This window comes from Aptenodytes patagonicus, chromosome 2 (assembly GCF_965638725.1).
Source record: "Aptenodytes patagonicus chromosome 2, bAptPat1.pri.cur, whole genome shotgun sequence".
In the NCBI taxonomy this organism is placed as follows: Eukaryota; Metazoa; Chordata; class Aves; order Sphenisciformes; family Spheniscidae; genus Aptenodytes; species Aptenodytes patagonicus.
In genome coordinates, this window is record NC_134950.1 from 39,499,661 (window position 1) to 39,527,126 (window position 27,466).

Here is a 27,466-nt window from a genome sequence, read left to right on the forward strand (position 1 = left end):
TTTAGCCTAGTTTAATAGGTCATGTGATGTCCTGAATTTTACAGTTAATGTAACTCAGTCCAGTTGAATAATTATTGCAAATGTCTAGTTGCAGCATGTTGCATAATAGTTCAAATGAAGTAAGCTGAAACACTTTCGGCAGAGGTTTTGTCTCTGAAGGAAGACGAGGACTTCAGCAGAGGTCTTCTGGGCCAGCTGTTCTGAAGCTGTGGCCCTTTGGGAGGGGGACGGCTGTGCCACACCAAGGGACTGCCAGGGGAACCCAGTGTACAAGGGGATGGAGAGACGGTTAAACGAGTACCTTCCTGCTAAGTTTGTGGTGAGGCACAAACTTCCCACTGGTTCCTGATCTTTTTTGTTTTTATCTGAGTGTAACTGAATTAACAGCGCTGTGCTGGTCTATGGCTAATTCTGTTATTCCTGCTGCACAGCAAAAGTAAGTAGTCCAGTCCTGAAGGAGCTGCAAGTAAGCTGTCACTACGTTGATTTATAGTCACTGTAATAGAAATGTAAACTATACTTTATTCTGGCTGCTATCGTTTGTAGAGTACCACAAATCACATACACAATGTTTATTTTAACAGCTTTTAATTTTATATAGTGGCAACAGAGCATTAAATACAAAACTTGAAACCAAAATTAACTTTCAAAAAGGTGTTTTAAAGGCATTTAAAAGAACACAAAGATTTAATGGCCTATCAGTAGGACTGATGGCAGAGTTTTGGAAGGAAGTCACATTGCGTACATATTAACACCGTCAAGTTTCACACCAGAAAACATCCTCCTCGATCGTACAATCTAGTACGTACAATCCAGTTATAAGCAGCAAAGCTTCAGTCATCTTCAGTAACCTAGTCAGAGCCATTCACTGTCTTTGTTTAAGAAGCGCTGCTTTTTTTCTTTTCCTAGAAAACAGAAGCTCTAAGAGGCACTTGTACTTGTTCCAGCAGCCAGATCAACTCAGAACACTGAAATACGCAGACTCAGCTTTTTCTACGGTCATCTACAGTCAGAGCAAACCTTGGCTTCATTTAAGTGTGCAGCTAAGTTGTAGCTCTCCGGTTCCCGAAGAGCTTTTTTTCAACCTGAGTTTTACTTTCAGCTTGAGCCCTTTCCGCAGCTGTGGTTGGAGACGTGAGCTCAGGTGGGTGGTTAATGAACTAGCTCCGTACAGGTCTGGCAGCAAATGGCTGCTCTGGGATGACCCCAAAAGGGCTTCCCCTGGCAAACAGGTTATGTGCAACAGCTTGTACCGTCTCTTCCCTGCAAATAGGACCATGAGGGCTTGTGCAGTCCCCAACCGCTTAGATACCTGTCCAGGCACCCAAGACAGCTGGGGATAAAAAGGTGTCCATGAGCATCTCTTAGCACAGCTGAGATGAGCAATATACTTTTGGCAACTTGCACCCCACAGTACTCCCTACCTTTTCTTCTTATCTATACCACTTCTACGCTAGTTAACACATACTCTGACGTTAATTATTTTACTCTGCTGCTATCCACTGGTTATTTCAAATTCATCGGACTACCTATTCACAGAGGTTCCCACAGCATAATTTATTCACTTGTCATGCGCTCTTTATGTTGGCCACAGGATAGTACAAGTAGGTTTTGCTCTCTTACTCTTGCAAGCTCATTTGAAACAAAAAACAAAACAAAACAAAAAAACCTGCACGAAAATGTGCTACTACTTAAAATGTCTCATACCAGGTGACCTCTGCAGCAGATTTAAGTTTTCACTTTCTCTCAGCAGGAAGCAGAATGCATTCAGGTTTTCTTTGGGCTAAAAATTGCTAAAATTAAGTTTAAAAGAAAGACTTCGACATGAAAAATTCAGTATCAAACTAAACGTTGTAGTGCAAGTTATAGTTAGAGCTCAAATAACTGATATTAACTTAAGGGTGCATCACTATCATTATTAACATGTACACAAATTTTTACGGTGGTCAGTTATGCACAAAGAATGTTGTATATTTAACTTAGTGTTAATAAACTAAAACCACCACGTAAGTCTGAGTAGAAAGCCAGGTTTGAATATAAAATTAATACCTGAGTGTAATGGTCAAATATATTCCCCTTGATAAATCACATACAAACATGTTTAGTGCCTCAATTCTACATTTCACATTAGGTTTTTCCTGTGTTGTAAGAGACCACTCAGTACTAGCGCTATTTGCAACATAAAAGATTTCAGACAAAACAGCTTAAGTCTTTCGTGTAGTGATTTTAGTACATTAAGATTTTTCAATTAAAGTCTTCATTTTTCCTGTAGACTTCAGCATGTGCGGTCCAAACTGAGAAGGAAACCAGAAACATATTCAGACTGCTTTCAACAGAAACCTAGTTGAGCTATTATCCATCCAAGTTGTAAGTAAAACTAGAATTTGGGCAGAGATAATTTCCTTTATCAGCCTGCTTCTCTGCATGTGGATTTCACCCACTTCATAGCCACAGAGTAAAGGGAAACTTGTGTCAGCAATCAGCTGAAATCACTCAGATTAGGCTTAGCTGCCTAACCATCTGCCGGAGCAGCTCTGACTAGAGATAGTTCACTCTACCACAGCAAAGTAAGAAGATGGACGTAGTTATCTTTAGAAGTTGACAACCAGTTGCTCTAGCGGCAGTTTAACAGGATTTCTGCTCTTACTCTATCTTGCGTTTTTGTGCAAGTCCTTTTAAAAACTGTATCATACGAGGATATCATACGAGGACTGAGCTAGCAAACAAGTTACATATTGAAAAGTAACTGGTGACAGATGTTTATTAGCTCATTACAGATCAACATTCTATCATTTAACAAATTAAAACCTCCAATTTTCTTAGCTCTTGAGAACCTGATGATCCCTAATCTCGAAAGATGGACCGTACATTTCAAAATTGGAAAGTCATGAAAAAACAATGCGTGAATAAAACATTGCCAACTCATGTTCTTTTCCTTAAAGCCCCAGAGATGTGGGGAAAAAAGTGATTGATTCTTGGGGAATATCTAGCCTTTTGGTTATGAAGAACAGCCTGAACATTACCGGAATATACCTTAAAGGCCTAAACCAGAAGGCAAGTAAGTCAACATTAATAAGCTGAAGTACTCGGAAGCCCTGAGGTCTGTGGCTTGGGAATCTTATTTTCCTCAAAACTTAATTCAGGGAGCAGCCAGCTTTTGGAGTTTTATGTGCATTTTTCCAAACGCACAAAGAGAAAAATAACTCTTTACTCCTCTGGCTCTGTAGCACAAGGCTTCAAGGACTGCTTACTAACAAAACTGATCTATATTAGCCTGTTTTTTAAGTAAGTGTATATTGCTAGAAACTTGCATCTTGAACACTCACCGCTTAAAAACCTCTTACTTCAATTTCAAATCAACTAGAAACCATTAACTTGTACCATGATGTGACTTCTAAATACAGTTTCACTTTAACATTCTCACACTATAAAGAAACTGCTTTTATTTACTCAGCATTTCCAATTATTAGAAGAAACCCCCTATACCGAGATCCAGCAGGCATTCTGGACAATTTGCTTTCTGCATTCCTAGGAATGGCTGACATGCTTCAGGATCTTAGTGCATGTGAAATTCTGAAGCATCTGAATGGTTAAGGTTGGTAATAGCAGGCAAACTCCGTTCAGATTTGTTTCTGGTATGAGCCCTTAGGAATTGAGATTTCAGAATATCACATGCTTGTGGCAACAGAAAAGATTTTTGTTTAAAAAAAACAAACAAGAAAACTGTAACAGGGCTTTTTAAACCTAGGGCCAAAAGAGTACACAATCTTGATACTAAAAACATACGATTGCCACAAATCCTGGCATATCAGCAGTACTTCATAGGGTTTTGTGGACAGGGATGGTAACTCGTAGGTATTTGCATACGTTGGCAGAAAGACATACGTTGGCTTTCATGATAACTGCAATTTACTCTAAGCGTGTGTTCAGAATCGCAATACTCACCAGCACTACCTCAGTCTTTGTCTTTGTTTCAGTCTTTGGAATCACTTTTTCTGTTTCACTTTGGCTATCGTTTTGGTATCGATAAGCAAATTTCTTTTTGAGCGCTTCTGCTATTAAAGCTGCAGGATCTGTAGGGTCAGCCACTTTAGACTTTGTACCTTCTGATGATCTAGAAAAGAAAATGAGAAGCATTAACACAGTCCAAAACAAAGCTTTAGAAGTTGTGAATGCTTTTGCATTCTGTTTGTCAGATGTTACATCAGCATCTGTCTCACCTTGAAATAGTTCTGAGTCATAAACACAAATCATTAATGCAAATGTTAATACATTGATATTTATTTATAGTTATTACCTTTTCACTGAGCGTAGCTTCACATTGTTCATGTCTTTGAGGATTTCTAGCATGTTTGGTATTTCAGACTTCTTTGGCCCATTTCCTGTCAGATTCTGTCCAGAGTTCATTTTTTTGTTTTTCCTTTCTTTAATGAGCTCAACTGCAGACATGCTCTGTTGTAGACCTGGGGGAGGGAGTGGTGGCGGAGGAGGAGGTGGCGGTGGTGGAGGTGCAACAGGGACAGCAGCTGAAGCAACTGGACTTGACCCAACTACAAATAAAACATGTATTACCCGTCAGTCTACTTGTAAATCCCCTTTATATCTCACAAATGCTCAAGTAAGAATATGACTGTAATAGCTTCAACTGCCTCCTCTCTGCCTTCTTTAGATTATCACATGACTTCTTCATTCCTAAACCACCTAAGTAGACTCAACTGAAAAGCCACATAAAAATCCTTCTCAAAGGGTGAGAAGCGTTCTTTGAATTTCCAGTTCAAATTCTAGGTGCCTTCATGTCTTTACTGCAATGGGATGGATGTCACGACGTCTTTTAGTTATGTTCTGCTCCTACTGTTACCAGTATTTCACTTTCTTCCGAGAGGCAGGTACTGAGCTGGAAGTCACAAACAATCTGCCATGCGAGCAGTGTTTCTTCCTACTTATCATCACAAATAAGAAATCACCATACAAGATTTTTAAATGTAAATTTCAGAGCTCAAATAGTGCTTAAACTGACGCTTATTCCAGCTCTCTGAGGTTAAGGATTTTTAGGCCAGCTAATCATCTGTCTGCAGATAGAGATTCTGACTATAATCTTGATTTCAAGTTCCCTGTACTCTTCAGGTAAAAATTGATGTTATAAATGTAATAGCAGTAATAACTTGACAAATAAATGAAGAAACCTCTGCTCAAATACACCTTTGAAGAAATCAGCAAAACCAGATCAAACCGGAGTTTTGAGGCTTACAGTATAAAGTATGTAAAGATACGTATATAGATAACACAGAGGCATCTACTCTGTGTACATGTAGGCATACACACAGTGTCATTACCATATTCTACCAGAAGAGGGAGGTAAAGATGATAAAATCAAATCAAACCTTAATTTTCCTAATAAATAGAGGTAAAGAGAAAATGATGACAAATAAGTTATTAGTTATTTCACAAAACCCCCACAAAAATTACAATTCAAGAGTGAAACCATGTGATCCTTAAAACTATTTCATAGTTTTGTACATGAACAGTTAAGGAAAAATAAAGTAACTGCTATCAGTTCACAGAAAAAAACTAAACAAGAGCATCTGCAGAATTAGAATATGATTTTATACATAAACATAGGAAAAACACTGTACTTGCTAAGTGACCTTAGGAAAGAGTGAAAACTGAATAGCTGTCAGCTCCAGTCGACAAGGGTCATCTCCCACTAATCTCTGGAGATGTAGATGTAAAACTGGAAGGCAGGCAGAGGTGAGGGAAAGAGGGGAAAGAAACTCAGGAAAAGAAGAATTATTCTGTTTACTACCAGAAACAGCGCACCACTTTTGGTACCATCTGGACAATGTGTTTGATCCCAGAGATGATTCCAGTAAACAATTAATCTCCTGTTCTGTTATTTATTTCATAAACTTGAGATGTATATTACATATTCCAAAAGCGTAATTAGCATCTTGTATGATTACTTCATGATATCAGAGAGCCTATTTCATTACTGGATGGGAAGACTTAGGTGTTAGCAATTAAGTTACATCCTTTTAGTTTGTTTAATCCATCGTGTTTACCATGAGCTTTGCTCTGAAAGCTGTTTAATACTTCTTTACTTATCCACAGATTCAGAATTCTGGCAGACTTTCACACAGACATGAAGACTTTTGGAATACTAGGAAATACAGAAAATCTGGCAGGTCTCTTGTCTTCAAGACCTATTCTGTATCCCTTGGTTAGTATGCTATGTCTGTCTACCAAACTAACCAAAACAATATGGAGAAGTGTTCAGTGTTACAGTATCTCACAAAAATGAATTAGCACATTATTAATTATAAAAGGGACAAATTCATTAACTAATTTGTGCTAAGAATACAGCAAATTTAATACCTGCTGTCAGGTTCTGTTGTTCTTGCAAGATTACAATTTTGGCTATTTGTGCTCTTAAAGTGGCTAGTTCATTTTCTAGAGCACTAATCTTCTGCAGAGCTTCTTCGTTTGCAGTCACTATGCTTCTGGACACTGGTTCCTCTTCCAACGGGTTTTGTAAGGACATCTGTCTGCACGGGGACTTTCCAGAATGTAGTCCACCTGAAAGAGGCTGGGCTGTTTTTGACCAAACTTCTGACCTGTAACAAAAATATCACAAGATTCCTTTTTTAAAGGCTTTGTTATAGATAAAAACTAAAGGACTGTTACATACAAACCAGGAATACAAGTTGAAGGCCTGACTTTAAAGTTGGCTTTACACAAATCACTTCCATTATATAGCTTAAAGTATAGAATCATAGAATCATTAAGGTTGGAAAAGACTTCTAAGATCATCGAGTCCAACCGTCGACCCAACACCACCATGTCCACTAAACCATGTCCCTAAGTGCCTCATCTACTCATCTTTTAAATACCTCCAGGGATGGGGACTCAACCACTTCCCTGGGCAGCCTGGTCCAATGTTTAATCACTCTTTCAGTAAAGAAATTTTTCCTCATGTCCAATCTAAACCTCCCCTGGCGCAACTTGAGGCCATTTCCTCTCGTCCTAAAGTAAACAAGAGCTTCACATCCTTTCTGTTTGCATCACGAGCTGTATTTCTTCTCTTCCCCTAGCCAGCTTTTTGTGGAATCCTTGATTTCAGGAGAAAAAAGGAATACATTCCCTCTCACCCCCCATCTATTTTTCTGCCTCGTATCTATTGTATTTTCTGTTGGAATTAAGATTTTTTTTTCCCCAAATGCTACCATTTTTCCCCAGTGGGCTGCAAATAGTCACTTGTAGTTGATTCCTTTGAAGAAGAAGGAAGAGTTTCTTAGTTCCACAGCACGTTTTTGTACTTTTTGGATTTCTGAAGGGACAGTCCTCCATTTTAGCAGTGTTGGGAGCATGGAGTACGTGAAACAGCTTAGTAGCACAGAGGCTGCTTATCAGTAAATGGTTTCTAACACAATAAATAAAACTGTAGAGAAGAAAACTTCATACAGTTTTTGAAGAGTCCATAAGCTTCCCTCCTCCTTCTCACAAGAGCAAGAAAATGCAACCGTGTTGCCTTCCTTTATTACCCACCAAAGCTCAAGCTATGTTAAACACTGAGACATTACTGAGCATCTGCAGTCACGTCAGCACTTACAAAAGGTTATACTCACTGAAGACACCAACATTTTTAAACAGTTTATCTCAAGTAGAATTGATAAGGATTGATGACAATAGATTATCATAAACATTAGAACTGCAAAATATGACCACATACTTAACTCCTCAATCCTCCTTAACTTCAATCCCAAAACTTCTCAGGCAGGTCAGGATTCCACTATTTATTCAAACGTGAGAGTAAGAACAGTGGCTAGTGATACGACTTTTCAAAATGTGTGGAGTGGCTCCAGACTAATACAGCTTAAGAGCCCCATCGCCCTGGATGCGCATCTGCAGTTGTGCTAGACTTAAAGCAAGAGCCAAGATTTAAGGCTAGAACAAGCCCTGTGCTCTGACCACCTCAATCCAGGATTAGAGGCACATTTGAGTCTTCCACAACACTGACAGAAAACATTAGCACAACTTGCAGAATTTTGATCAAGCAGAATTGAATATTATCAAGGATGTTAAAAATTTAGGTGCTGTTATCTAGATAGGAATAGAGAGCAACTAAAGCTGAGAAGAGAGCAGGATGCTTCCTATAGCAGCCATCTCCCTGCTCTCCCTAAGTAAGTAAGGTGGAAGGAGCCAGTGGTCACTTCACTCTTTAAAACCCACCTTCTAGAAACTCTTTAACGGAGCAGAATAGCTAAACAACAAAGGGTATTTTCAGCTCAGAGCAGTAATGGTGTTTTAGGCAAATGCCTTTATTGGAATCTACCGCTGTGGAAAAATCCTATGCCTGAATTATCACTACTGCTGTGACTAGGGATAGAGGAAAAATGATTTGTCATTTAGTTGCTTCCTCTATAAAACTGCATTCGCAGAAAAAATTATGTCTGCAAGACTGTCTACTGAATTATACAGTGAATATATATTTAACAGTAACACCTATGTGATCTTGTCAAAACAGAGAATTTCAAATGCCTGGAAAACACCTAATGCATACTAGCTCCACCACATAATACTGTGCATAGACGTAATAAACAGTGCACATCGAAATACTCATATTTGCTAAGTAATTCACTTACCAAGCTCCATTATAAGCTGTTTGCCTTAAGGTCACTATATATCTGCAGGATTATTTTAGTCCCATCCCGCATGCATCTGTCCCCCTTTCCCCCTTCATATGCGGACGTCTCAGCAAATACGCAAGTCCTACATCTTTCGTAACAGGTTCTTTGAAGCAACAAAAGGCTATTCTCCCTGTCATCTCCATTAAACATAATAGCTTTACAGTTCGATCTTTAAACAAAATGTTTCTGTGCAAGCAAAAGTAGTATTGGCCAGTTAATTTCCTTTGCATCAAACACACTTTACAAATAGCGTTTCCCAAACAAGCGTTGATACCTGTGACTCCCCTCTGAGTTTGTGAAATTAATGTGGCAGTGCCAGAATGTTTGTTATGCAAAGCTTCACTGTGGCAAGTCATGTTGGAGGGCATCTAGGTCATTACTAACCTATTTCATGCTTTCAAATTAAGAATGGTATCCTCCAGTAATCTTTGAAGCCAACAATCTGTGCCTTTCTCTGGAAGGTTAGTTTATTTAGAAGAAAAACTTCTTCTGCACTGCAGAACTGTACCTTTGTTTCTGGCTAGTCTGAGCAGCAATTTGGGTAGGCTGGAATACAGAACTTCAGCATTTCAGCCAACCCGTTTCATGCAGTTACAGTGCTATGCAGTACTCTTGGTCCAACACAACGGTACCTATCCCGTCATTCTGGACTGTGGTGGTGTGCTCCCCCTCGCCCTGCGTAAGCAACGACCACCAGTGGGGTCATGATGGCTGCATCCAGGTTATGCTGGACTTTGGGGATGGATGACAACACAGTAGCCAAAGGCTGTCTGGAGCAGTGACCCAAACGTCTTGCTGGTATGCAAACATGACTGTAAGTCAATCATCTTACTCTATAAATAGTGGACAGCCCAGAGCCCGTTGAGCTCTCCTGCACGGCAGCGGGCTGCATGCCAGGATCTCCCCTTGAGTAGGGACGCCTCTCAAGGTTACTCCTCGAGGTTGAGAGATTCCTTACCGCAACAGATCCTCGGTAAGTGACTAATAGTGTGCTAAAATTTGAAATCCTAGCTAAGTGATATAAAGGATTGATAATGCATATCTAACCCTTTAGACATAAACCGCTGACCAAGTCTGCAACTAGGATTGGATCCAGCCGCACCTAGACTCCTGTCTGAGAAGTTTATAAAGCAAGGGGGTCCTTTCTGAACCTCGTGACTCAATGGCAGGGTCTCCCTGACAGTTTTGTCTGACCCTGTCCTCTATGCAGTAAATAATCAAGTGTAGCTTGCCATCAAATCTTGTTAAACCGCTGTCACATTTACCACTGAACTTTATTGATATAAAACAGTGAGTTAACAAAGTATATTTTTGCTTCTCTCTTACAAGTGAAGTGCACTCTCACTCCATCTGCAACATGGACACAGGTGCACAAACGCTTCCCTGCCAGTTTTTGTTATGAAGATTAAAGATGAAATATAAACCATAATTTTTTAATTGTCTTTAGCAGACTGCAGAGCTTTAACCAGAAAGGTGAAAAACAACGTGCCAATTATTGGATTGTCAGAATGACCATTGCTGCCAATTAGGAAGCTGTACAGTACACTGCCCCACATTAATGAAAATCTCGGGAGAACTGGAGAAGAATCAGTGTTAGCAATTGTGCCATACCACAGCAGACATTTTTGTGGGGACAAGGTTGCTTGAAGCTGTCACATGCAATTCTTCGCAATAAGTAAATAAAAAACAGTCTTCCCTGTATAAAGCCACTCTCCTGTACGTTCTCAAATGAGTCTTTCATTTATAATCCTGTTAGTCTAACCTCTGCTACTGCTTTTCCAGACCCTACCTTTTCTATCCTTCCCTCTCTGTTCTCCCAGCTTTCAAGTCCTCTCCATTAATTGCAATGCACAGTAGGTTATCACTGAAGAGAAGCTAGGCTTCTTCCTCTCAGTTCAGAAGTGCAAAGAGAAGATTTGAGGAGCATACCTGAGCCTTGTAGAGACTTCACCTTCTTCTTGAGCAACCCATCCCACATCCGCAAAGGAGGCCACTGCATCTTCTCTAAGTGGATTAGGATGGTTTCCTTCTGTGGCATGAGAAGTAAGCTAAATTTTAAAGACAAGATTGAAAGTTTTAGAGTTGCTATTCCCAGCCCATGTCACAGTTATTTTACCCGATACTTTTAGTGAGGCCACATGTAACTATTGACACATACATGCACAAGACACATCTATAGATTTAGCACGCTTATTTCTGTCCTGGGCTTGGTCCAGAACCATTTCACTGACTTCAAACTATTCAATCTAGCCTGCTGAACACTTTACAGAAACTATTTTTGAGGTTCACGGCTAACTACATATACTATCACGTGACACTACTGAACACTCAAAATCCAATGCAAATTGTTACCTTAAAGACTAACAACATCAACATTCTCGAGTAGTTTGCTATATTAACTCAAATAATATGTTTTTAAATTATATTCGTAACCAGTAGTTAATAAAGACATTAAGGCTACTAGTACTTCCGAAGTCTTTTGCTCTGATTTAGTATTGTTTTGAAAGTGAAATTCTGTTGGAAATGTGTTTCCCTTCACCTACAACTTCCAGAATTTCTCTACAAGAATGAAGGTGTGTACATTACACGGGGCGGGGAGGGGGAAGCCATTTCTACTAGGTCAGTAATCACAAAGACTTGGAGTGAGGGGGTAGGATGCAATCATAATGGAACACACTATTTCCTAACAATCTCATTTACAGCATGCCAAACAAATTGACCATTTTCCAGCATGGTTCTGCCATTAGCTTTATAGCTGTTTGAAGCCAAAGGTGAGCAAGGCTCCAGAGACTGGAACCTTAGATTTACAGTTAAGTGACCTGAATGGAGATTTGAAAAATTGTTTGGCCCATCAGTATATGCTCCACAGCCACAACTATACAAAATGGTTTCAAATCTACTTTGAAATACTGGCTGCTTCCCCGGGTTAGACAAGGGCATGTGTACTCAGTCACTGGACTACTGAGCAGCCTGGTCTCGGTATCTTAGCAGATAAAAGCTAGTGAAACATCTTTCAGTAATTTATTCTGCTCAGTCTCTCACCTTGAGTTGCTTATCTCCAATGCAACTATGCCACCTCTTCTGCTTGTATTACATACAATCCACAGGCCAATTTTGCACGAGCCATTGCAGCTGTTTAAGTGCTGCCTGCTGCTGTTAGTGGCCAAGAAGCTAGTAATACTGACAAAGATGGTGGTAGTATGTAACAGTCTATGATGACAGGTTTGATCCAGTCTGTTAGCACTTAGGTCAATTTTCAAGGCAACTCACTTCCGTAAGGGGAAACTATTATGTGGCAGCAACTATGAAATGTTAGCATTAACCTGAATTTGTAGCGGACCTATCACAGTAGGACTGTAGGTTGGATGAGGTGAAACCATTTCTGAAGAACATTCACAGATATTTTAGTTGTAGCCTTTGATACAGAACTCCCAGGAAGGTAGAAGTTGTGGGCTTGGGGTTGTTTTTTCCCCAGGAGTTGTTACAAACAAGCTTTGGAAATCGAAATTACTCATCTTCACCTCACACTCTCGCAACTTGTGTGTGAGCCTTTATCACAGCTCCCAGGAGTGTGTATTGGCACCATCAGATCATTTGGAAACAACAGGGTTTTTTCCAGGTAGCATCAGCACAGATGGTAGTATGTAGTATCACATTAACAGTTGTGCCTAATACCATCACAGTCTGCCTCTCTTTAAAGCAGTCTAGAGAATACTATATTGCATGTTAGGATTTTCATCGTTTGAGGTTTCCTTGGCTTTTTTCTTTTTTAAAATAAAAAGAAATTTTCATGACCACAGCATCTGTATTTATTAATGTTAATGGCAATTTAAAAAAATCCATAATACATGAGCCACTTCTTGCAGGTGATACAGATTTTCCTGATGGTAATGGCCACAGGAGGAACTATTACCATGAAAAGACTGAAGGCACATTTAAATAAAGGCACTACAGGTATTTGCATCAAAAATAATTTTATAAATCAACAGTAAGGAATGCTTTTACCACTGCCAGGTTTCCTGCATTGTGAGGTAACTAACTTCTAATCCAACATTTAGTAGCAAGCCGTCTGTTATATTGTGATGCAAGTTTCTTCTTACTTTTTTATTTGTATTTATATGTAAACATAATCTGCTTGTTACCCCATATATAGATGTTTCTTTTCTCTATCTCTAAAAACAACAAGGTCTTCTACAGCAGTGGATTTCAAATTTCAAGTTAATGCAGGATTTTTACTTTAATTTAAAGGTTAAAAGCCAACATCCCTCTCTTAAAACCTTTGCCTGTTTGTAGAATGATGCTTAAACAACTCTGTGACTACCCTATTCCTCCAGCCAATCTCAGCTGAAGAAAACTTGGACAACTGCTCTGCCAGCACCTGAAATGGAGAAGAGAGAGCTGAAAACAGAGGCCCAGTTCTACTGGATGGCAGGAACTGAATGAAACAGTGAAAGTAGCCTGCTTTTCTTTCTCTGGAAACTATGTAGTTGCTTCTCCCGCTTCTTCCTTCACAGGGTTTTTTTGCCTGTTTTAGTGTGCATGTATGCTGCACACACACACATGCACGTCTGTGGGTTTCACACCCATTACTCCACAAATTTCTGAAGAAAAGACTACATGAACTGTACGGTTTTGGCTGATGTCATAGAATCATAGAATATCTTGAGTTGGAAGGGTCCCACTCCCAAAGAGTCAGCCCTGCCGGCGTTTCCACTCAGTTTCAAACTGGGGACCTTTCACGTATCAGGCAACTGTGATAACCACTACACTATGGAAACACTGCTTAGGAGGATGTCAAAGCAGGATCCCTAGTTTTTGTTTGCTCCAGGAAGTGGAAAGCAGAACACATATTTTTATACATTTAAAGATAGAATAAAAACTCCAATTTCAAATTACTAATACAGTTAGATATTAAACACTTGGAAATACTTCTTCAAGTAAGACAAACTTGCTATGATTTTTCAAATTAGCCCAGTAAATTCTGATGTTTGCTATGTGCACACCAATTCCTTAGGAGACTTCTACTGAGTTATCAGGTTTCCATCAGACAAACAGGAGAAGCATGGGACTAGAACAGAGATGCTGTAGCTGACGGACACTATCTTGTCTTGTAGCAGGTTGTACTGACAGTACTGTAGGTTTGGTTGAATCTACCTAGGCTATATTGGTAAGTTTAACTTTATTTTCTCCTAAAGACTACAGATAAACCTAAAAAATACGACATACAAAAGAACTCTATGAACCATTTTCATTTGTTCATGCCATATAGACTATATAAGGTAAGCTCTGCCACCGCTTATGGAATACATGAGCAGCATTTAGCAATTAATTTAAATGTTGACTATGGCAAGATCCATAGAGACAGATACTACAACAGTCAGTAGACCTCAAAAATCAAAATGTTAGGCTATTTTTTTTGACTAGCTGAACAAAAGCATGCTAGAAGAGAAGAAAGAATGAACATAGAGAGAGATTCTTTCAGTATCTCTTATCCATTTATCATAAGGAAAACAAAGACCTGTGGAAAGTTTGTTGCTCAAAGTTAGAAACACTGATGATATACATGCACCCTCAGATGAGGCAAGTAAGGTTTGCTTTGGGTTTTGGGTTTTAAATAAAGTGACTTACAGCAAGGTTCAGTGCATGGTCCTTTCATAATATAGCTAAAGCTGGCAAGAAAGAAAGAGGAAGAGACAGCTATAGGAAAGCACCAGTTGCAACAGCATAAAAACGATCGAGACCAGTATTGAACTTCACTATAGAATCTTAACGCTGAGATAAAGACATAAAAAACAGATGTTAGCACCACACTTTTACATGTTCAGCAGTTTATATATTAAAATAGTTTAAAGCTTGCATAAACCATATAAATTCTAATGTTTCAAGGCTCCGATTTTGAGATTCGTATTTCTAATTCAATCAACTGACAATTGTACTTCTATTTTTAGGATCCTTTCCTTTCGTCTAATAGAAGATGAATGTTTATTAGGGTGCATAAAATCTAAGCAAAGCTAACTGAATATCTCTTTAAGAGGAAAAAAAGGCAAATATTTTATTTATTCTAACACAGAATTCAGATGAAGACATATACATATTTTTATTTCAACACTAAAAATATTCAGGAACAGATTCCCCACAGCTCTTCGCAAGTACATACAACAGAAATGTCTTCTTTTATGTACCATATTAAAAGAAGGCAGTATTTGGCTAACTATCTGCAAATGAGCATCATCTTCCCTTGTATGGCCTTTACAGTACAGAAAATCAGACACGTTATAGGAAGACTTCACTTCCTTCCAAATCTGAGGCACACGGAGGCTTATCGCTGGCATAACTACTATTAATTATATATCCAAAAGTTTAAGTCCAGCATGTCATTTTGTTGTCCTTCTCACCTGCACAAATCCCCCCCCCCCCCCAACGTATGTATTTATTTTTTAAGTTTCACCAAGCCACTAGTAGTGGGAGATGGTTGCGCCCTAGTTTCTCAATGTAATTATTTAAGAGAGGCAAAATGTTAGTATGGCTTTTACTATCGCACCAAAAAGGCTCCTATGGTAATCCGAACTATCTAATTTTGCTACTGTAATTTCAAGTCTAAATATTGCTCATACATTTCATATAGGATAAAGAAATTAATTTAAACAGTGAAAAATGTAGCTGTGTGGAAATTACCTTGTCTTAGCATGGGTGATGATTCCCACCATTCGTCTTCACGTTCCCCACCCTTGCTCAGCCCAAGAAACATTCCTCTCTCAGCTAGAGTTTCAAACACTAAATTTCTCCAATTCTATACCCACCCCCTATCCCTAACACACACAGAGTTGAAGAGATTATGTGTAACAGCTTCCATCTTCCCATCTGTTCCTGAAAGACTTGTTATAAAAAGCAAGGGTTTTCTCCTCAAGCTTTTACCCTCACTTTACCCTCCCACTATATGCAGTTGAAGTTAAAAGCAAACAAGTCAGAAAGCTGCACAGAACTGATGTTCCCCTTTCACCTATACAGCGCTAACCTTGTATTTAAAACAAAAGCAAACAGGGTACTCATGTTATCTTGTTACTAATTTTTTACTTTCTGATAAAGTTGTTTATTTTCCCAAATATTTTTAAGTAACTGTTCATCTTTGCATGCCTCTTAAGCCTAGCTTATAAGCACTGTTTATAGAAATGTTTCAAATATTTTTTTTAATCGATGTATTTTTTCCCAAGAATAACTTTTTCATAGAATCATAGAATCATAGAATCATTGAGGTTGGAAAAGACCTCTAAGATCATCGAGTCCAACCGTCAACCCAACACCACCAGGCCCACTAAACCATGTCCCTAAGCGCCTCATCTACACGTCTTTTAAATACCTCCAGGGATGGGGACTCCACCACTTCCCTGGGCAGCCTGTTCCAATGTTTCACCACTCTTTCAGTAAAGAAATTTTTCCTTACATCCAATCTAAACCTCCCCTGGCACAACTTGAGGCCATTTCCTCTCGTCCTATCGCTTGTTACTTCGGAGAAAAGACCAACACCCGCCTCGCTACAACCTCCTTTCAGGTAGTTGTAGAGAGCGATGAGGTCTCCCCTCAGCCTCCTTTTCTCCAGGCTGAACAGTCCCAGTTCCCTCAGCCGCTCCTCATAAGACTTGTGCTCCAGACCCCTCACCAGCCTCGTTGCCCTTCTCTGGACACGAGAATTTTTAATACTGTATTGCCTCATTTTAGAAGTTCCAATTTCCTTAGGAAAAAAATTTGTTTCAGGTTTCATTATGTGTGTTACAGCAACACGGATTTAGGTTTTAGGCAGTACAGAAGCTGAAGAATCCGTATCTGGAAAAAATGTGAACTGGAAGTGGGAAGAACTGAAGGAAACTAATTCTCCTATGTGCCCGGTTTTATCATATTCTGCTTTTACAAACCCTCTAGTCATTTATTTAAATGAACTGCATATTTGCTTAAAATCTTTTGATGCAAGAGCAAATCCCTGTATCAGCATAATGAAACACGTATTCTAAACTGTTGAGAATACCTACCTGAAACTGAACTCTTGGACACTGTATAAGAGAGAGGTTAGTACCAATTTTTCTTACAATACTTCGAGATGAACCATAAGGTTTGCTTGACCAAAGCACCTAGACGGGAAGGAAAAAGAAGCCAGCTGTTAGGTAACTGATTTTTATATCATATTGGAACAGTTTTCTCTCATCCTTCCGTACCATGCTTGTGCTAAATGTATTTGCAGTTATTCCTTTCATGCTAGACTAGAATATAATATAAAAAATATAATACACTGTATCGGTGAACTCCTTACATTCTATACCTGAATTGGCACAAAATTTGGTTTTGTCATTACAATACAGCTATGGCTGTTTAAGTTCAAGACAGCCTTTACATTAAGTTTAAATTGAAAGCAATAAATCGGGTAACACAGAAGGATTCAAGAGTTGGAAGCATCTTCAAAAGCATAATTTGTCCATTTTCAAGACAATAAAGAATCTGCGTTGGGTCAGACACCTCTTTTTAAGTGGTTTCAAGAAAAGCCACTCAATCATGAAAAGTCTGTAAAGTTATGTAATTCTACATTTCCCAACATATCTTTTTTTCTTTAATTTAGATAAAGAAAAGGAAAGGGGGTGGAATATATGAGAATGAAACTTTGTCCTAAAAAAAAAAAAATACGTTCACCTAGATAAAATTGCACACAGCACCTCAACACACCTGGCTTCATCGGAACTGCTTCTATTGCAATTCAGATTTCTTCTATATTGTTTCAACAGGGATTGAATTTGCTTTCTTTTGTTGTACTTAAATGACAGGAATGTTTGCTCTACTATTTACCATAGTTGTATGAAATAAAATGATACTTTAATCCTAGGAGAATAGTACAAAATGAGCCAGAGCAGAAGCAAAAAAACCCCCAAAAAACGGGAGAGAAGTAGGAAAGATTTCAACACAAGGAAAGCAATGCAACAGAAACAATGCAAAGAAGAAAAAGAATAATGGGAAGACTCTAACACAGAGAACGTTGTTAGTAAAAAATAAGAACACTGTATGGTAATCTAAAAAACTTGGACAGTGTTTACTTATAGTTGTAGATATGAATTTACTACTCAGATCTTAGTTTTTAAAGGCTCATCGCTTCAAGCGAACTCAACATCCTGTTAGAAGGTTGCCCAACAAAGAAAACTTAGATAGAATCCAGGCTATTAATATTGAAACAACCCTCATCTGGCATGGCAATATTGCCTGTGTGATTAGTGTAGTGCAGCTGTGGGAGTTTCACAACACACAGCTGAATAACATTTTGATATACTGAGCAAAGATCATTACCCTTAGATTTTGAAGGTTCTATTAAAAAGAAAAATTTATGCTCCATGGTATTTATCACCAGATTATATTATCTCAGAAACTACACAAACATTTTGCCTATTTCTAAACAAGTATCCCTCCTTCCTCTGGCTTTACTGGAATGTATAAATTTTGACAAAATAAATGTGCACTGCACATATGCTATGCTAGAGCCTCACATCAGAGCTGCAACTTTGCCATTAATCCACTCAGACCCATTTTTTCCCCTCTATGAAACATACATTCTCTTGCTTAATACGCTGCTAAGCTTGAACACAAATTTTTTCAATGCAGAGTTCTCTATTGATCCTGCATTTTGGATGCCTCAAAGACCTCACGTTCGTGACTATCACATTACTGTTTGTCTATATGTCTGAGAAAATAGCAGGTAGATCAGGAGCCTTCAAGAAAAAGTCACTGACAAACAGTACCACAGTAATACAGCCTCACTATTCACAACATTGGAATTTAATTCCAATTTCACATTGGAACAGGCTGCCCAGGGAAGTGGTTGAGTCCCCGTCCCTGGAGGTATTTAAAAGACGAGTAGATGAGGCACTTAGGGACATGGTTTAGTGGGCATGGTGGTGTTGGGTCGACGGTTGGACTCGATGATCTTAGAGGTCTTTTCCAACCTCAATGATTCTATGATTCTATGATAACAGATTCTGATGTTAGAAGCAGAACTGTTGGCAATAGCCTCAAAGCGATGTTGCATTGGAAAAAATACTAGTCAAGGGAAGGCTTAATTAATTACAGAAGTACTTCCACAACAGTGAAAGAGCCTAGACTACATGCTGTATTGCCAACATAAGTGCAGTGCATTTCAAACAAGTGGCAAAACTTGTTTAGAGATTGCTCAGACCACGGACAACATGTTGACTAGCACCCAGATCCTCAAAAATACTTGGTGCTCAAGTGCCCTTGGGGTTTTTCAACAACAGTGGTTTGGTGCACCAAAACTTCTAATGACTCAGTTTTGGTAATTCAAGATACGCCTGGACAATATTTTCAGAAAACTGCATACAAGCTGTGCCACAAGGTATGCAAATAAAGTCAGCACACTGCTCAGCTGAGCTAGTAAGTCTCAGCACTGCTCTACCCAAGTTCACACAACTTGTTGTTGCCTTGAAGCACTGGCAGAGCAAGTCTGCAAAATATTACATAGTCATACCCTCTTATTGCATCAGTGTTTTGCTGTTGTCCAGAACAGCTGACATTTGGAAATGTAACTGCATTATCGCAAGCCTGATACAAGTAGAGAATGGGGGGAAACGGATTAAAAACTTGTTCCCCCCCCATTTAGGCTGAAAGATGTTGCTGAAATAACCACAGCAACACTCCAGCATATTCTCATACTTTGAATTTTCAAAGTTACACTGCATGAAATCTCAGATCCAAGTTTGAATAAAATCCTAAAATAGAGATTCTTATTGGTAATTTTAATTTACAATGTATAAACAATTTACTCTCCATAAATTCCCAAGATTGACAAAAGGTTCTACCACAGTAATTCAGAGTAAGAACTGCCCTTCTAAGTACTGCACATAGCTGTTAAGGATTTCCCTATTGTTAAAACATTAAAATATTTTGACAACTTACAGGGATTACTGCATTGAGGTCAATACTTCTACTCAAAACAGCTTCCTAAAGGTCCCAGTGACAAAGCAGTTGATGTGTAGCAGATCTCTCTCTCTCTCTCTCTGCTAAGCATTCAAAGAAAACTCTATATACACTTTCCTCCAAGAGGAGAGCTATGCATGCACCTTCCTCTGTTTCCCCAGTAAAGAACACAGCTGTGTTGCTCTCACGTACTATAACATTTTCAGGAGAGGTAAATATAGCACAATTATCATCATCTGAGTTTCATGGGGCTTTTCATATTGCCAAGATAAGAGCAAAGAAATAAGATTATTTAAGAATTAATATCACTGTTAAAAATCAGTTGAAAATTTTCCTTCAGCTTCAAAACACACATAGAAGTCCAGCATGAAAAGCAGTGTTTACAATGTAAACAGTTTGTTCTCAGAGCTAGAAGGAACTGCACAGTATTTTTAACACATATATTACTCAATACTTCAGTGTCCAAGTAGCAAACTTCATACTTTTTCAGCAATGCAGAATCATACAAGTATTGAGTATACTTAAAGTGTTGTGCTGGAATAGACAAGCACAAACTAAAATACATTAAGTGCTTTCTATACCTGATTTTCTGAAAACATGAAGCAAGTTTGAAACACTTACTGATTCCATGTTTAATCCAACTTGTTCAAAAGCCATCCTAATGAAGCGCTTAAGCCAGCAAATCATTTGGAATGGAAAAGGCCTTTCCAAACTTGGATTTAAGCCTTCCAAATCTACAGGGCTGCGGGGGCTCCATAGCACTTCTGAAATGAGAAACACAAGAATTTTAGATGCATGTCATGGAACATATACAGAAGTAAACTGCTACATGTATTCCTAAAATACAAGCTTTAGAAACAGTTTCTGAAAACAAGACATGTACGTATTGGCATTCAGAAGGCATTTACTTAATACAGGTGACAAAGATTTTTAGTAGTGTCATTTTTAAGAAATCAGCGCTGTTGCAAAGTTAACGATTAAAACGCTGGGGAAATGATTGCTCACTTGAGCTTGGACAGATGATGATGTTCAACAGCTCTAAGTGAGCACCGCACACTATGGAATGCCTGCAGCTGGGGACTAGCACTAAAATTAAAGGCCCATACTCCTATCTAAAACTCATTTCTATGCAGGAACAAACTACAGAAAGCTGATCACGTCTCTTCATTCACATTCTGACAGCTTTGTTGTTTCCTCCTTTTTCCCACAACTGAGGAAAGGAAACATGGAAAAATGGCTAATGCAAGAAAATGACAGGAAATAGCGTAGATGTGGGACCTGAAAATATTCAGGCGATTTATAAAGTTGGACAGATTTCAGATTGCATCTATATGTACTACCATTCACTTAAATCAAGATGCTTTTATTGCTCCTCTAGTGAGGAGCAATAGTGTAGCTTTTCTTTAGCTGTGTTCTACACCAGTCATAACTTTGATGCCACTGAGAAATGTATGCCACCAAAACCAAAAAGGAAGCCATAGATTTACATTTACGTTTGTTTTGTGTATCAGGCTAGAAACAACACTTTGTTGAACCACCTTGAACAACATATTTGTAGTATGAACAACAGCGTTGCTGAAGTCACTATATATATACAGAGTGATGACTAAAGCAACGTAGCAGCAAGGTACGGGTACTCGGGAAGTCTGAAAGTCAGGAGATGGAAAAGCTATGCTGTTTGAAAGTGCCCACAAGCATTACAGTTAAACCATCACTGTTTCCATTACAAATGTTTTTTTCAACAGTTTAGAGTTCCTTAGTAATAACCTGCTTCTTGTGGAAACTTGGCAGGAACAGTGCAACTCTACAGTTATCTTTTTTTAGACAGGCTTAAAAAAAGAAGTTGGTATTAGTTTCTCATCACCACAGAAAGTAAAAGACATTTCCTAACAGGATTTTCTTTTGTTTCTGAATAAACTAGGAAGAAACTACTAATCTATCAGCTAAAGGAGGACTAATGAAAATGGAAGATAACAAAAGTTATTAAAAGAAAAGAAGTGAACCAGCCACCACGAGATTAGAACGGAAACCGCAATTGCCATAAGAAAAACAATAGGGAAGAATAATAGGCTACCTACCAAACAGCCACGAATATAAGCTATAGTCGTACATAATAAATAAAAAAGTCATGGACTTATTTATGGAAAGCTGGAAAAGTCTGTTAGGGAAGCATTCCCATCTACTTGATCTATTCTTCCTTTAGGCATCTGTTATTCTTCCCTTAGACGAGCTACTGGACTGTATGGATCTTTGATCACATTGCACCTGCTGTGTTTTTATAACAGGAAGAATACCAGTCTTTCTACATATTAGATTTGGCATCATATCTGGCACCGCAGACATGCAGTGACATAAAAGAGACAGGGATGCTCCTTTGAAAGGGTAAACCTGTTCCAAAAGTGTGATACATGTGATGCACTCCGCCTCATTCCAAAGTTCAGACTTGTTGAACATGTAGTGTGGAAATCAAAGAGAAGAAAAATGGAAGCCATGTCAAGACATTCAAACAAGAGAGAAAAAAAGGTAGAAACCGTATCGCTGAGCAATTGCGAGGACAGGGCTGGCTGGTAAAGGCAAGAAATAGGACTATAAAGGGATGACTGCATCTTGATACACTGCTCTTCCAACAGATAGACAGGTCATTAGTTTAAAAATCCCAAGACGTAGTCAGAGTCATGTTTTGTTTCAGGAAGTGAAGAAAAGGTATTTTGTTTCTGATCAACTGGGAGGACTGAGTCTTTAATAACAGGGACAATTTGGGCAGAAGTGAAAAGAGAGTGTGAGAACTTCCTCTGAGGAAATCAGAGCAGGTCTAGAAAGTTTCCATGAACTCAAGAAACTGAGAGGCTAAAAGAAGTAAAGGATTGACACAAAAACTGTCAAGATAACCAATTAAAGGCACAAAAGCAGATGCAGAAAAAAGTAGCATAATATTAGGATGACAGAATAGTACAAATATGTAGTAGTAAGTTAAAAAAGGCTAAGGTACAAAATGCATTCCAGCTTACAGGCATAAAAAAAATCCTACATATGTATTAGGAGTAAGCAGACAAGAGAGAGCGCCAGGATTTAACAGGAGAGGAAAGAAAGCAATGAGTGATATAGATAGCCAGTATATTCTGTGTTTTCACTTGAAGATGGTAGAAAAGACAAGAGACAGATGTTAGAACGGGTTATAGACAACAAAAGCTACAAGCATCCAGGACAACAGTGTCTAATGAAATTCACCCTGAACAGCTCAGAAATTAGCCAAAGCAATTTCTGAAATATTAGTGATTACTTTTAAAAACTTGTTCAATGAGATCCAAGAGACCCAGGAATAAAAGGAGCATGATGACACAAAGCATTGGAAACAGTCCAAAATACTTATCTTGCCCTGAAACATTTAGGTGACCTTTTATAATTCCAGGTTCCAAGACTTCGATGAGCGAACACGAAAGATCATCCATTCAACAAAACAACTACTTCAGTAAAATGATTATTTATAGTTCACATTACAAATCATTGTTTCTTCTGTAGCCTAAATACTTAAAGTACCTAAGACTGGGATCATCAACTCCTTGCTCTTGCCAATGTCCTGTTATCTGCTTTTGCAGAAGAAAGTGACAGAAGTCAGTCTGTAAGAGTGGAGAGTACCAACCAGTTCCTGGATTAGTTTCCTTAGTTCCTGGCACTAAAGAAAATCACCATGTTTTAACAACCTCCGGCTAATTTGTTATCTAAAAGGAGATCTAAAATGAAAATACTTCTAAATATATCAGCTTGATGCTTTTATGAGATCTATTAGTTTTCCAGAATTATCCCCAGACAAATTTGATACTCATTTCTTCCGGACTATATTGCACTATACCTTTCTTCATAAATCTCAGTTATTTCACAATTATTTTATGTGCCAAGAACAGAAAGGGTTCATTCCAAATGAAACTGCTGGACAGCAAGAATGAAAACATTAGCAAATTTTTCTCTCATGCTCTGTATACATGCCAATTTCAGAAGCAGGAGTTAGATGTTTATTGCTTTTACTAACCTAGAACAATACCTCTTTTAAAATATTGATGCTTGCTTCATTTATCCTCTATCTTCTTTATGCTACCTAAACTAAAAATAATAGTAGTTTAATTCCCCTATAGCTTCCACAACTCAATTAATACAATAAAATGCCCTGAGTGATGGTAATATTGCTATAACACATGGTCCTTCTGCTGTGCTTAAGCAAAACTATTACAACGATAAGCAGTAGTCATAGGCAAGATTCCCAAAAGAGGTTAGAAGAGTAATAACACAAAGAATTACATTTCACTGCATAAGGCAGGCGGGGGTTGGAATTTCATGGGTTCATTTATAAGACTATTTACACAGAAATTAGCAATGCTGAAGAACTTTCTTTCTGATATGGATACATGCAGGAATTCCCTGGTTGAGAAACGAGGAGGTCTACATTTCTGCATGTCAGGGTTCTCACCTTAGCCTCCCTGAACTCTCTTTTGCCCCCACTTTTCCCAACCACTTCTCCAGGTTTAATTTAATACTGTCATATCAAATACCAGCCTACAAAGCAGAGAGATAATACCATTATAAATTACAAAATGTTCATGAAATAAATATAAAGGCTCTGGAGCATGTACACATAAGGCACACTACTCAGTAAATATGAAATGGAGGCCTTTGCCAGGCTTCTAGTAAGTCCTACCCATGAGAGATGAAAAGAAAGAAAAATCAGATGCAAGTGCTTTCAAACTGAAATTCTTCTATGTGTATTTCCCTATGTTGTATTTGTCCAAGTCCCTTTCAAATTATGAGTTCTTGCTCTTAAAAGGAAATACGATATTCATATTTTTCTTACTGAAGAAAATTTCTCTCATTTATGTAAGATCCACACAAAAATAAAAGAGAATGTCTTATTGGGCTTGAAGCAGCAGATCAGCCTTCACCAAGAATAAATAAATGCATGAAATCTGAAAATGACATGTCTAGTCTCTAAATTGAAAGGGTATGCATAACATAAAGAAGTACAAAATTTTCAAAGAAGCATGGTTTCAAAGGAATACCAACCACATCAAAAATCACACACAAAAAGAGTAGGTTCCTCCTTATTTTAGCAGGAAACTAGGGCACGCCTATCTTCACAGTCTTTAAGACTGACACATGACCCAAGCTCATCTCATGAAATTATATCCATAAGGAAACATATTAAAGAAGTAATAAAGAAAGATAAAACCAACAAAAAATTATCACAGCAACAGCAAGCCACGCAGGCAGGGAGAATCTTCTGATAAAGGACTAGATCCCCTTGCAAATCAACACAGACCAATTATAAGTAATGTAAGCATTTGGCAGTGATCACACAGCCAACTACAGAGGTCTATTTTTTGGCTTGGAAGCCACAAATAATGAAGTGCCCTATTACTTTCAGAAACGCTTGTTTGGAAAGACACGTCAAGAGAGAAAAAAGTCAGTGAATACTACAGAGACAATCAAGGGCTTATCTAAGCTAATATCAGCATGAAATCTAAAGCAAGAACTGAAAATAATACATATTTGCAATGGAAGTTGTTAAAGCTTTCTTAAAAATATAGCCTAGTCTTATATACCTCGAAGTGCAAAACCATATTCATCCCATCTTACCCATGTTACCATATCTTGCCAATTAAGGATGGAGAACAAAAAAACCCCATGTTTAAACACTAGTTTAATCAAAAGCCTTTGCTCAGCAGAGTTTATATCTACACGGTGCAATATGATACTGTGTAGAGGTAAATGAAATCCTTCAACATCTCTAAACCATACAGTATTATACTACACAGTCGTAACCATATACCTCCACTTTCCTGCCAGGCGTACAGACCTCCCTAGTCATTGCTGTGAATGCCAGCCATTCTGCTACGTCTTTGAGAAACAAGAACATGCAAATTTTATTAGCAAAAGGGTGTCTCCGTCTGAAAAAGCATTTAAAGTGTTCTATGGTTTTTCCCTCAAAATCTCTCTTAGTAACAACACGGAGTTCCTACACGTGGCAATCGTGTTTCAGCTAATGACCTCTATGAAGAAAATTATTTTGATTCAGCAACAGTTAACTGGAACTTTTAGAGCCGATGTGCAGAAAACTCAGCTCCCTACTTTTTTCTTCATCACCTAGGTAAAAACCAGTAGGTAGCAGAAGACAGAATTATTTCCTTTTCATTTAGTCTTTGTAATTCTTGTCTTCACAAGAGCTGCAAAAGACTACGGCTGTCTGAGGACAGCATGTAAATATTAATGAAATCTTGCTGATGCTATCAGAGATCAATACACTACAGTTGATGCCAGCGTTCAAACTCTACTCACACTCAGTGTTTGGAACTTCGGTAGCTTGCTAAACAAAATAAAGACAAGCATCTAGCAAGTTACTTATTTATGACAATTGCGGAAGAACCTGAGCACAGCAGCAGTATCACTAAAGGTATACAAAGTAAGCATCATAAGTTTACAGAAAAGGAAAATAAGCACCAGACCCCTTAAGACTAGGCTCCTTTCCCCTCTATATGCTACCTCTGTATTTTAAAGCCTCCTTAAAAAACTTCCCTGAAACTTCTCCAGATTTACATGATTTCCCGCGACCTGTCACTCCCATCACAGCAACGTAAGAGGGTTTCAGTTTCGGTCAGCTTGCCTGCTGAAACGACAGCTTCGACCCCAACACCCCGAGCCGCTCCCAGGCTGCTCTGCTCCCCTGGAAAGGCGGCGCAAGCACGGCACCTTCGCAAGGCCGTTGCCTGCCCGGCACCTGCCCTGCCCTGGATCGGCCCTCGGCGCTGCCACGCTCACAGCGGGAGGCGGCGGCTCCATCCCGCCGCCCTGCCCGGGGACAGCAGCCATGAGCGGGGCCGCCCTGAGCGGCCTGTACCCACTGCCAGTCGAGCAGCACCCCTATCTGCCCTCGGCGCCGACTCGGGAGCTCCTAAGGGCAGACACCAGAGGAGGGCGGGACACCCCCTCAACACCACCCACACACACAGGGCTCCCGGTCTGAGGGGGCCACGGCTGAGCCGGAGGAGCGGAGCGGAGCGCGGCCCAGCCCGCCGGCGGCAGGGGCCCACGGCAGACGGGGAGAGGCGTGCTAAGCGCGGCGGCCTCCGGGCCCGGGTCGCGCTCCCCCTCGCGCACCGCCCTCGACCCGGGACCGGGCGCGACGAGAGGGGCCGCCCAGGAGGGAGGAAGGAAGGGGAAGCCCACGGGCCGCCTCGGGGAAGGGGCCGCCCTCGCCTCACCCGCCGTCCGCCGCGGCCGCGCTCTCTCACCTGCTTCTTCCACCGCGGCTCCCGACCCCCCCGCCTCGGCAGCCGATCGCGGCCGCCCCGGCGCCACCCCGACCAATAGTCACCGCTCCCGCGGGAGGCAGGACCGCGAGTGCCCTCCGCAGGCTGCGGCGCGGCGATCTACCCGGCAACCACTGGGCCCGGAGGAGACGGGTGAAACCACCCCGCCCCTCTCCCCCACTGTGACCTCCGGGCCACGTGACCGCACCCCTCCAATAAGAGGGGGCCGCGGGGTAGGGGGGGGTGGCCGGCGGCCGCTTATGGCGGCGGCTCCGGTCCCGTCGGGGCGGCCCCCCTCAGCGCGGCCCCCGCGGGCGCTGGAGCAGCGGGGAACGGCGGCGGCGGCGGCCCTGCCCGGTCGTTACCGGCCTGGCGGCGGCGGCGTACCTGCCTGGAGCAGGATGCTCTGGAGCGCGGGAGTTGCCAGTGTCGGAAGCGCTCGGGGCCTGGCCAGGGTGGGGGGGAGGCTGCCTGGCGTTGCTCTGGAGCCTCAGCGGTAACTAACGGCGCGCTGGGGTGCGGGTG

General features: G+C 40.0%; 2 protein-coding genes across 4 annotated transcripts in view; one reads left to right on the forward strand and one right to left on the reverse strand.

The window, feature by feature from the left end:
- Positions 1-571: 571 nt before the first annotated feature.
- Positions 572-27,404, reverse strand: MTFR1 (mitochondrial fission regulator 1). 3 transcript variants are annotated; one of them, XM_076329637.1, is made up of 8 exons: positions 27,329-27,404; positions 20,268-20,410; positions 16,709-16,807; positions 10,614-10,732; positions 6,373-6,611; positions 4,298-4,550; positions 3,946-4,114; positions 572-2,294 (listed from the first exon to the last, which is right to left on the reverse strand). In XM_076329637.1, exons 2-8 carry the CDS (start codon positions 20,331-20,333, stop codon positions 2,235-2,237), a joined length of 1,005 nt encoding a protein of 334 aa, XP_076185752.1. In that variant the 5' UTR covers positions 20,334-20,410; positions 27,329-27,404; the 3' UTR covers positions 572-2,234. The 3 variants fall into 3 exon arrangements, with proteins under 3 accessions (XP_076185752.1, XP_076185753.1, XP_076185754.1); XM_076329638.1 differs by lacking the exon at positions 27,329-27,404 and adding an exon at positions 26,924-27,000; XM_076329639.1 differs by lacking the exon at positions 27,329-27,404 and adding an exon at positions 26,894-26,906.
- The window catches only part of ARMC1 (armadillo repeat containing 1), a 36,079-nt gene continuing 36,014 nt past the window's right edge, over positions 27,402-27,466 (forward strand). The window contains exon 1 of the mRNA XM_076329634.1: positions 27,402-27,437. The gene's annotated coding sequence lies outside the window, so the exon portion shown is untranslated. The remainder of the gene's footprint in view (positions 27,438-27,466) is intronic.

Bases quoted from the DNA above. Each gene is read 5' to 3' on its own strand.
- MTFR1 (XM_076329637.1), bottom strand. From the start codon at position 20,333: ATGATTTGCTGGCTTAAGCGCTTCATTAGGATGGCTTTTGAACAAGTT. The intron at 16,808-20,267 runs GTAAGTGTTTCA...CTTCCCGTCTAG, and splicing joins TTGGATTAAACATGGAATCA to GTGCTTTGGTCAAGCAAACC. The intron at 10,733-16,708 runs GTAGGTATTCTC...TTTAAAATTTAG, and splicing joins GTCCAAGAGTTCAGTTTCAG to CTTACTTCTCATGCCACAGA.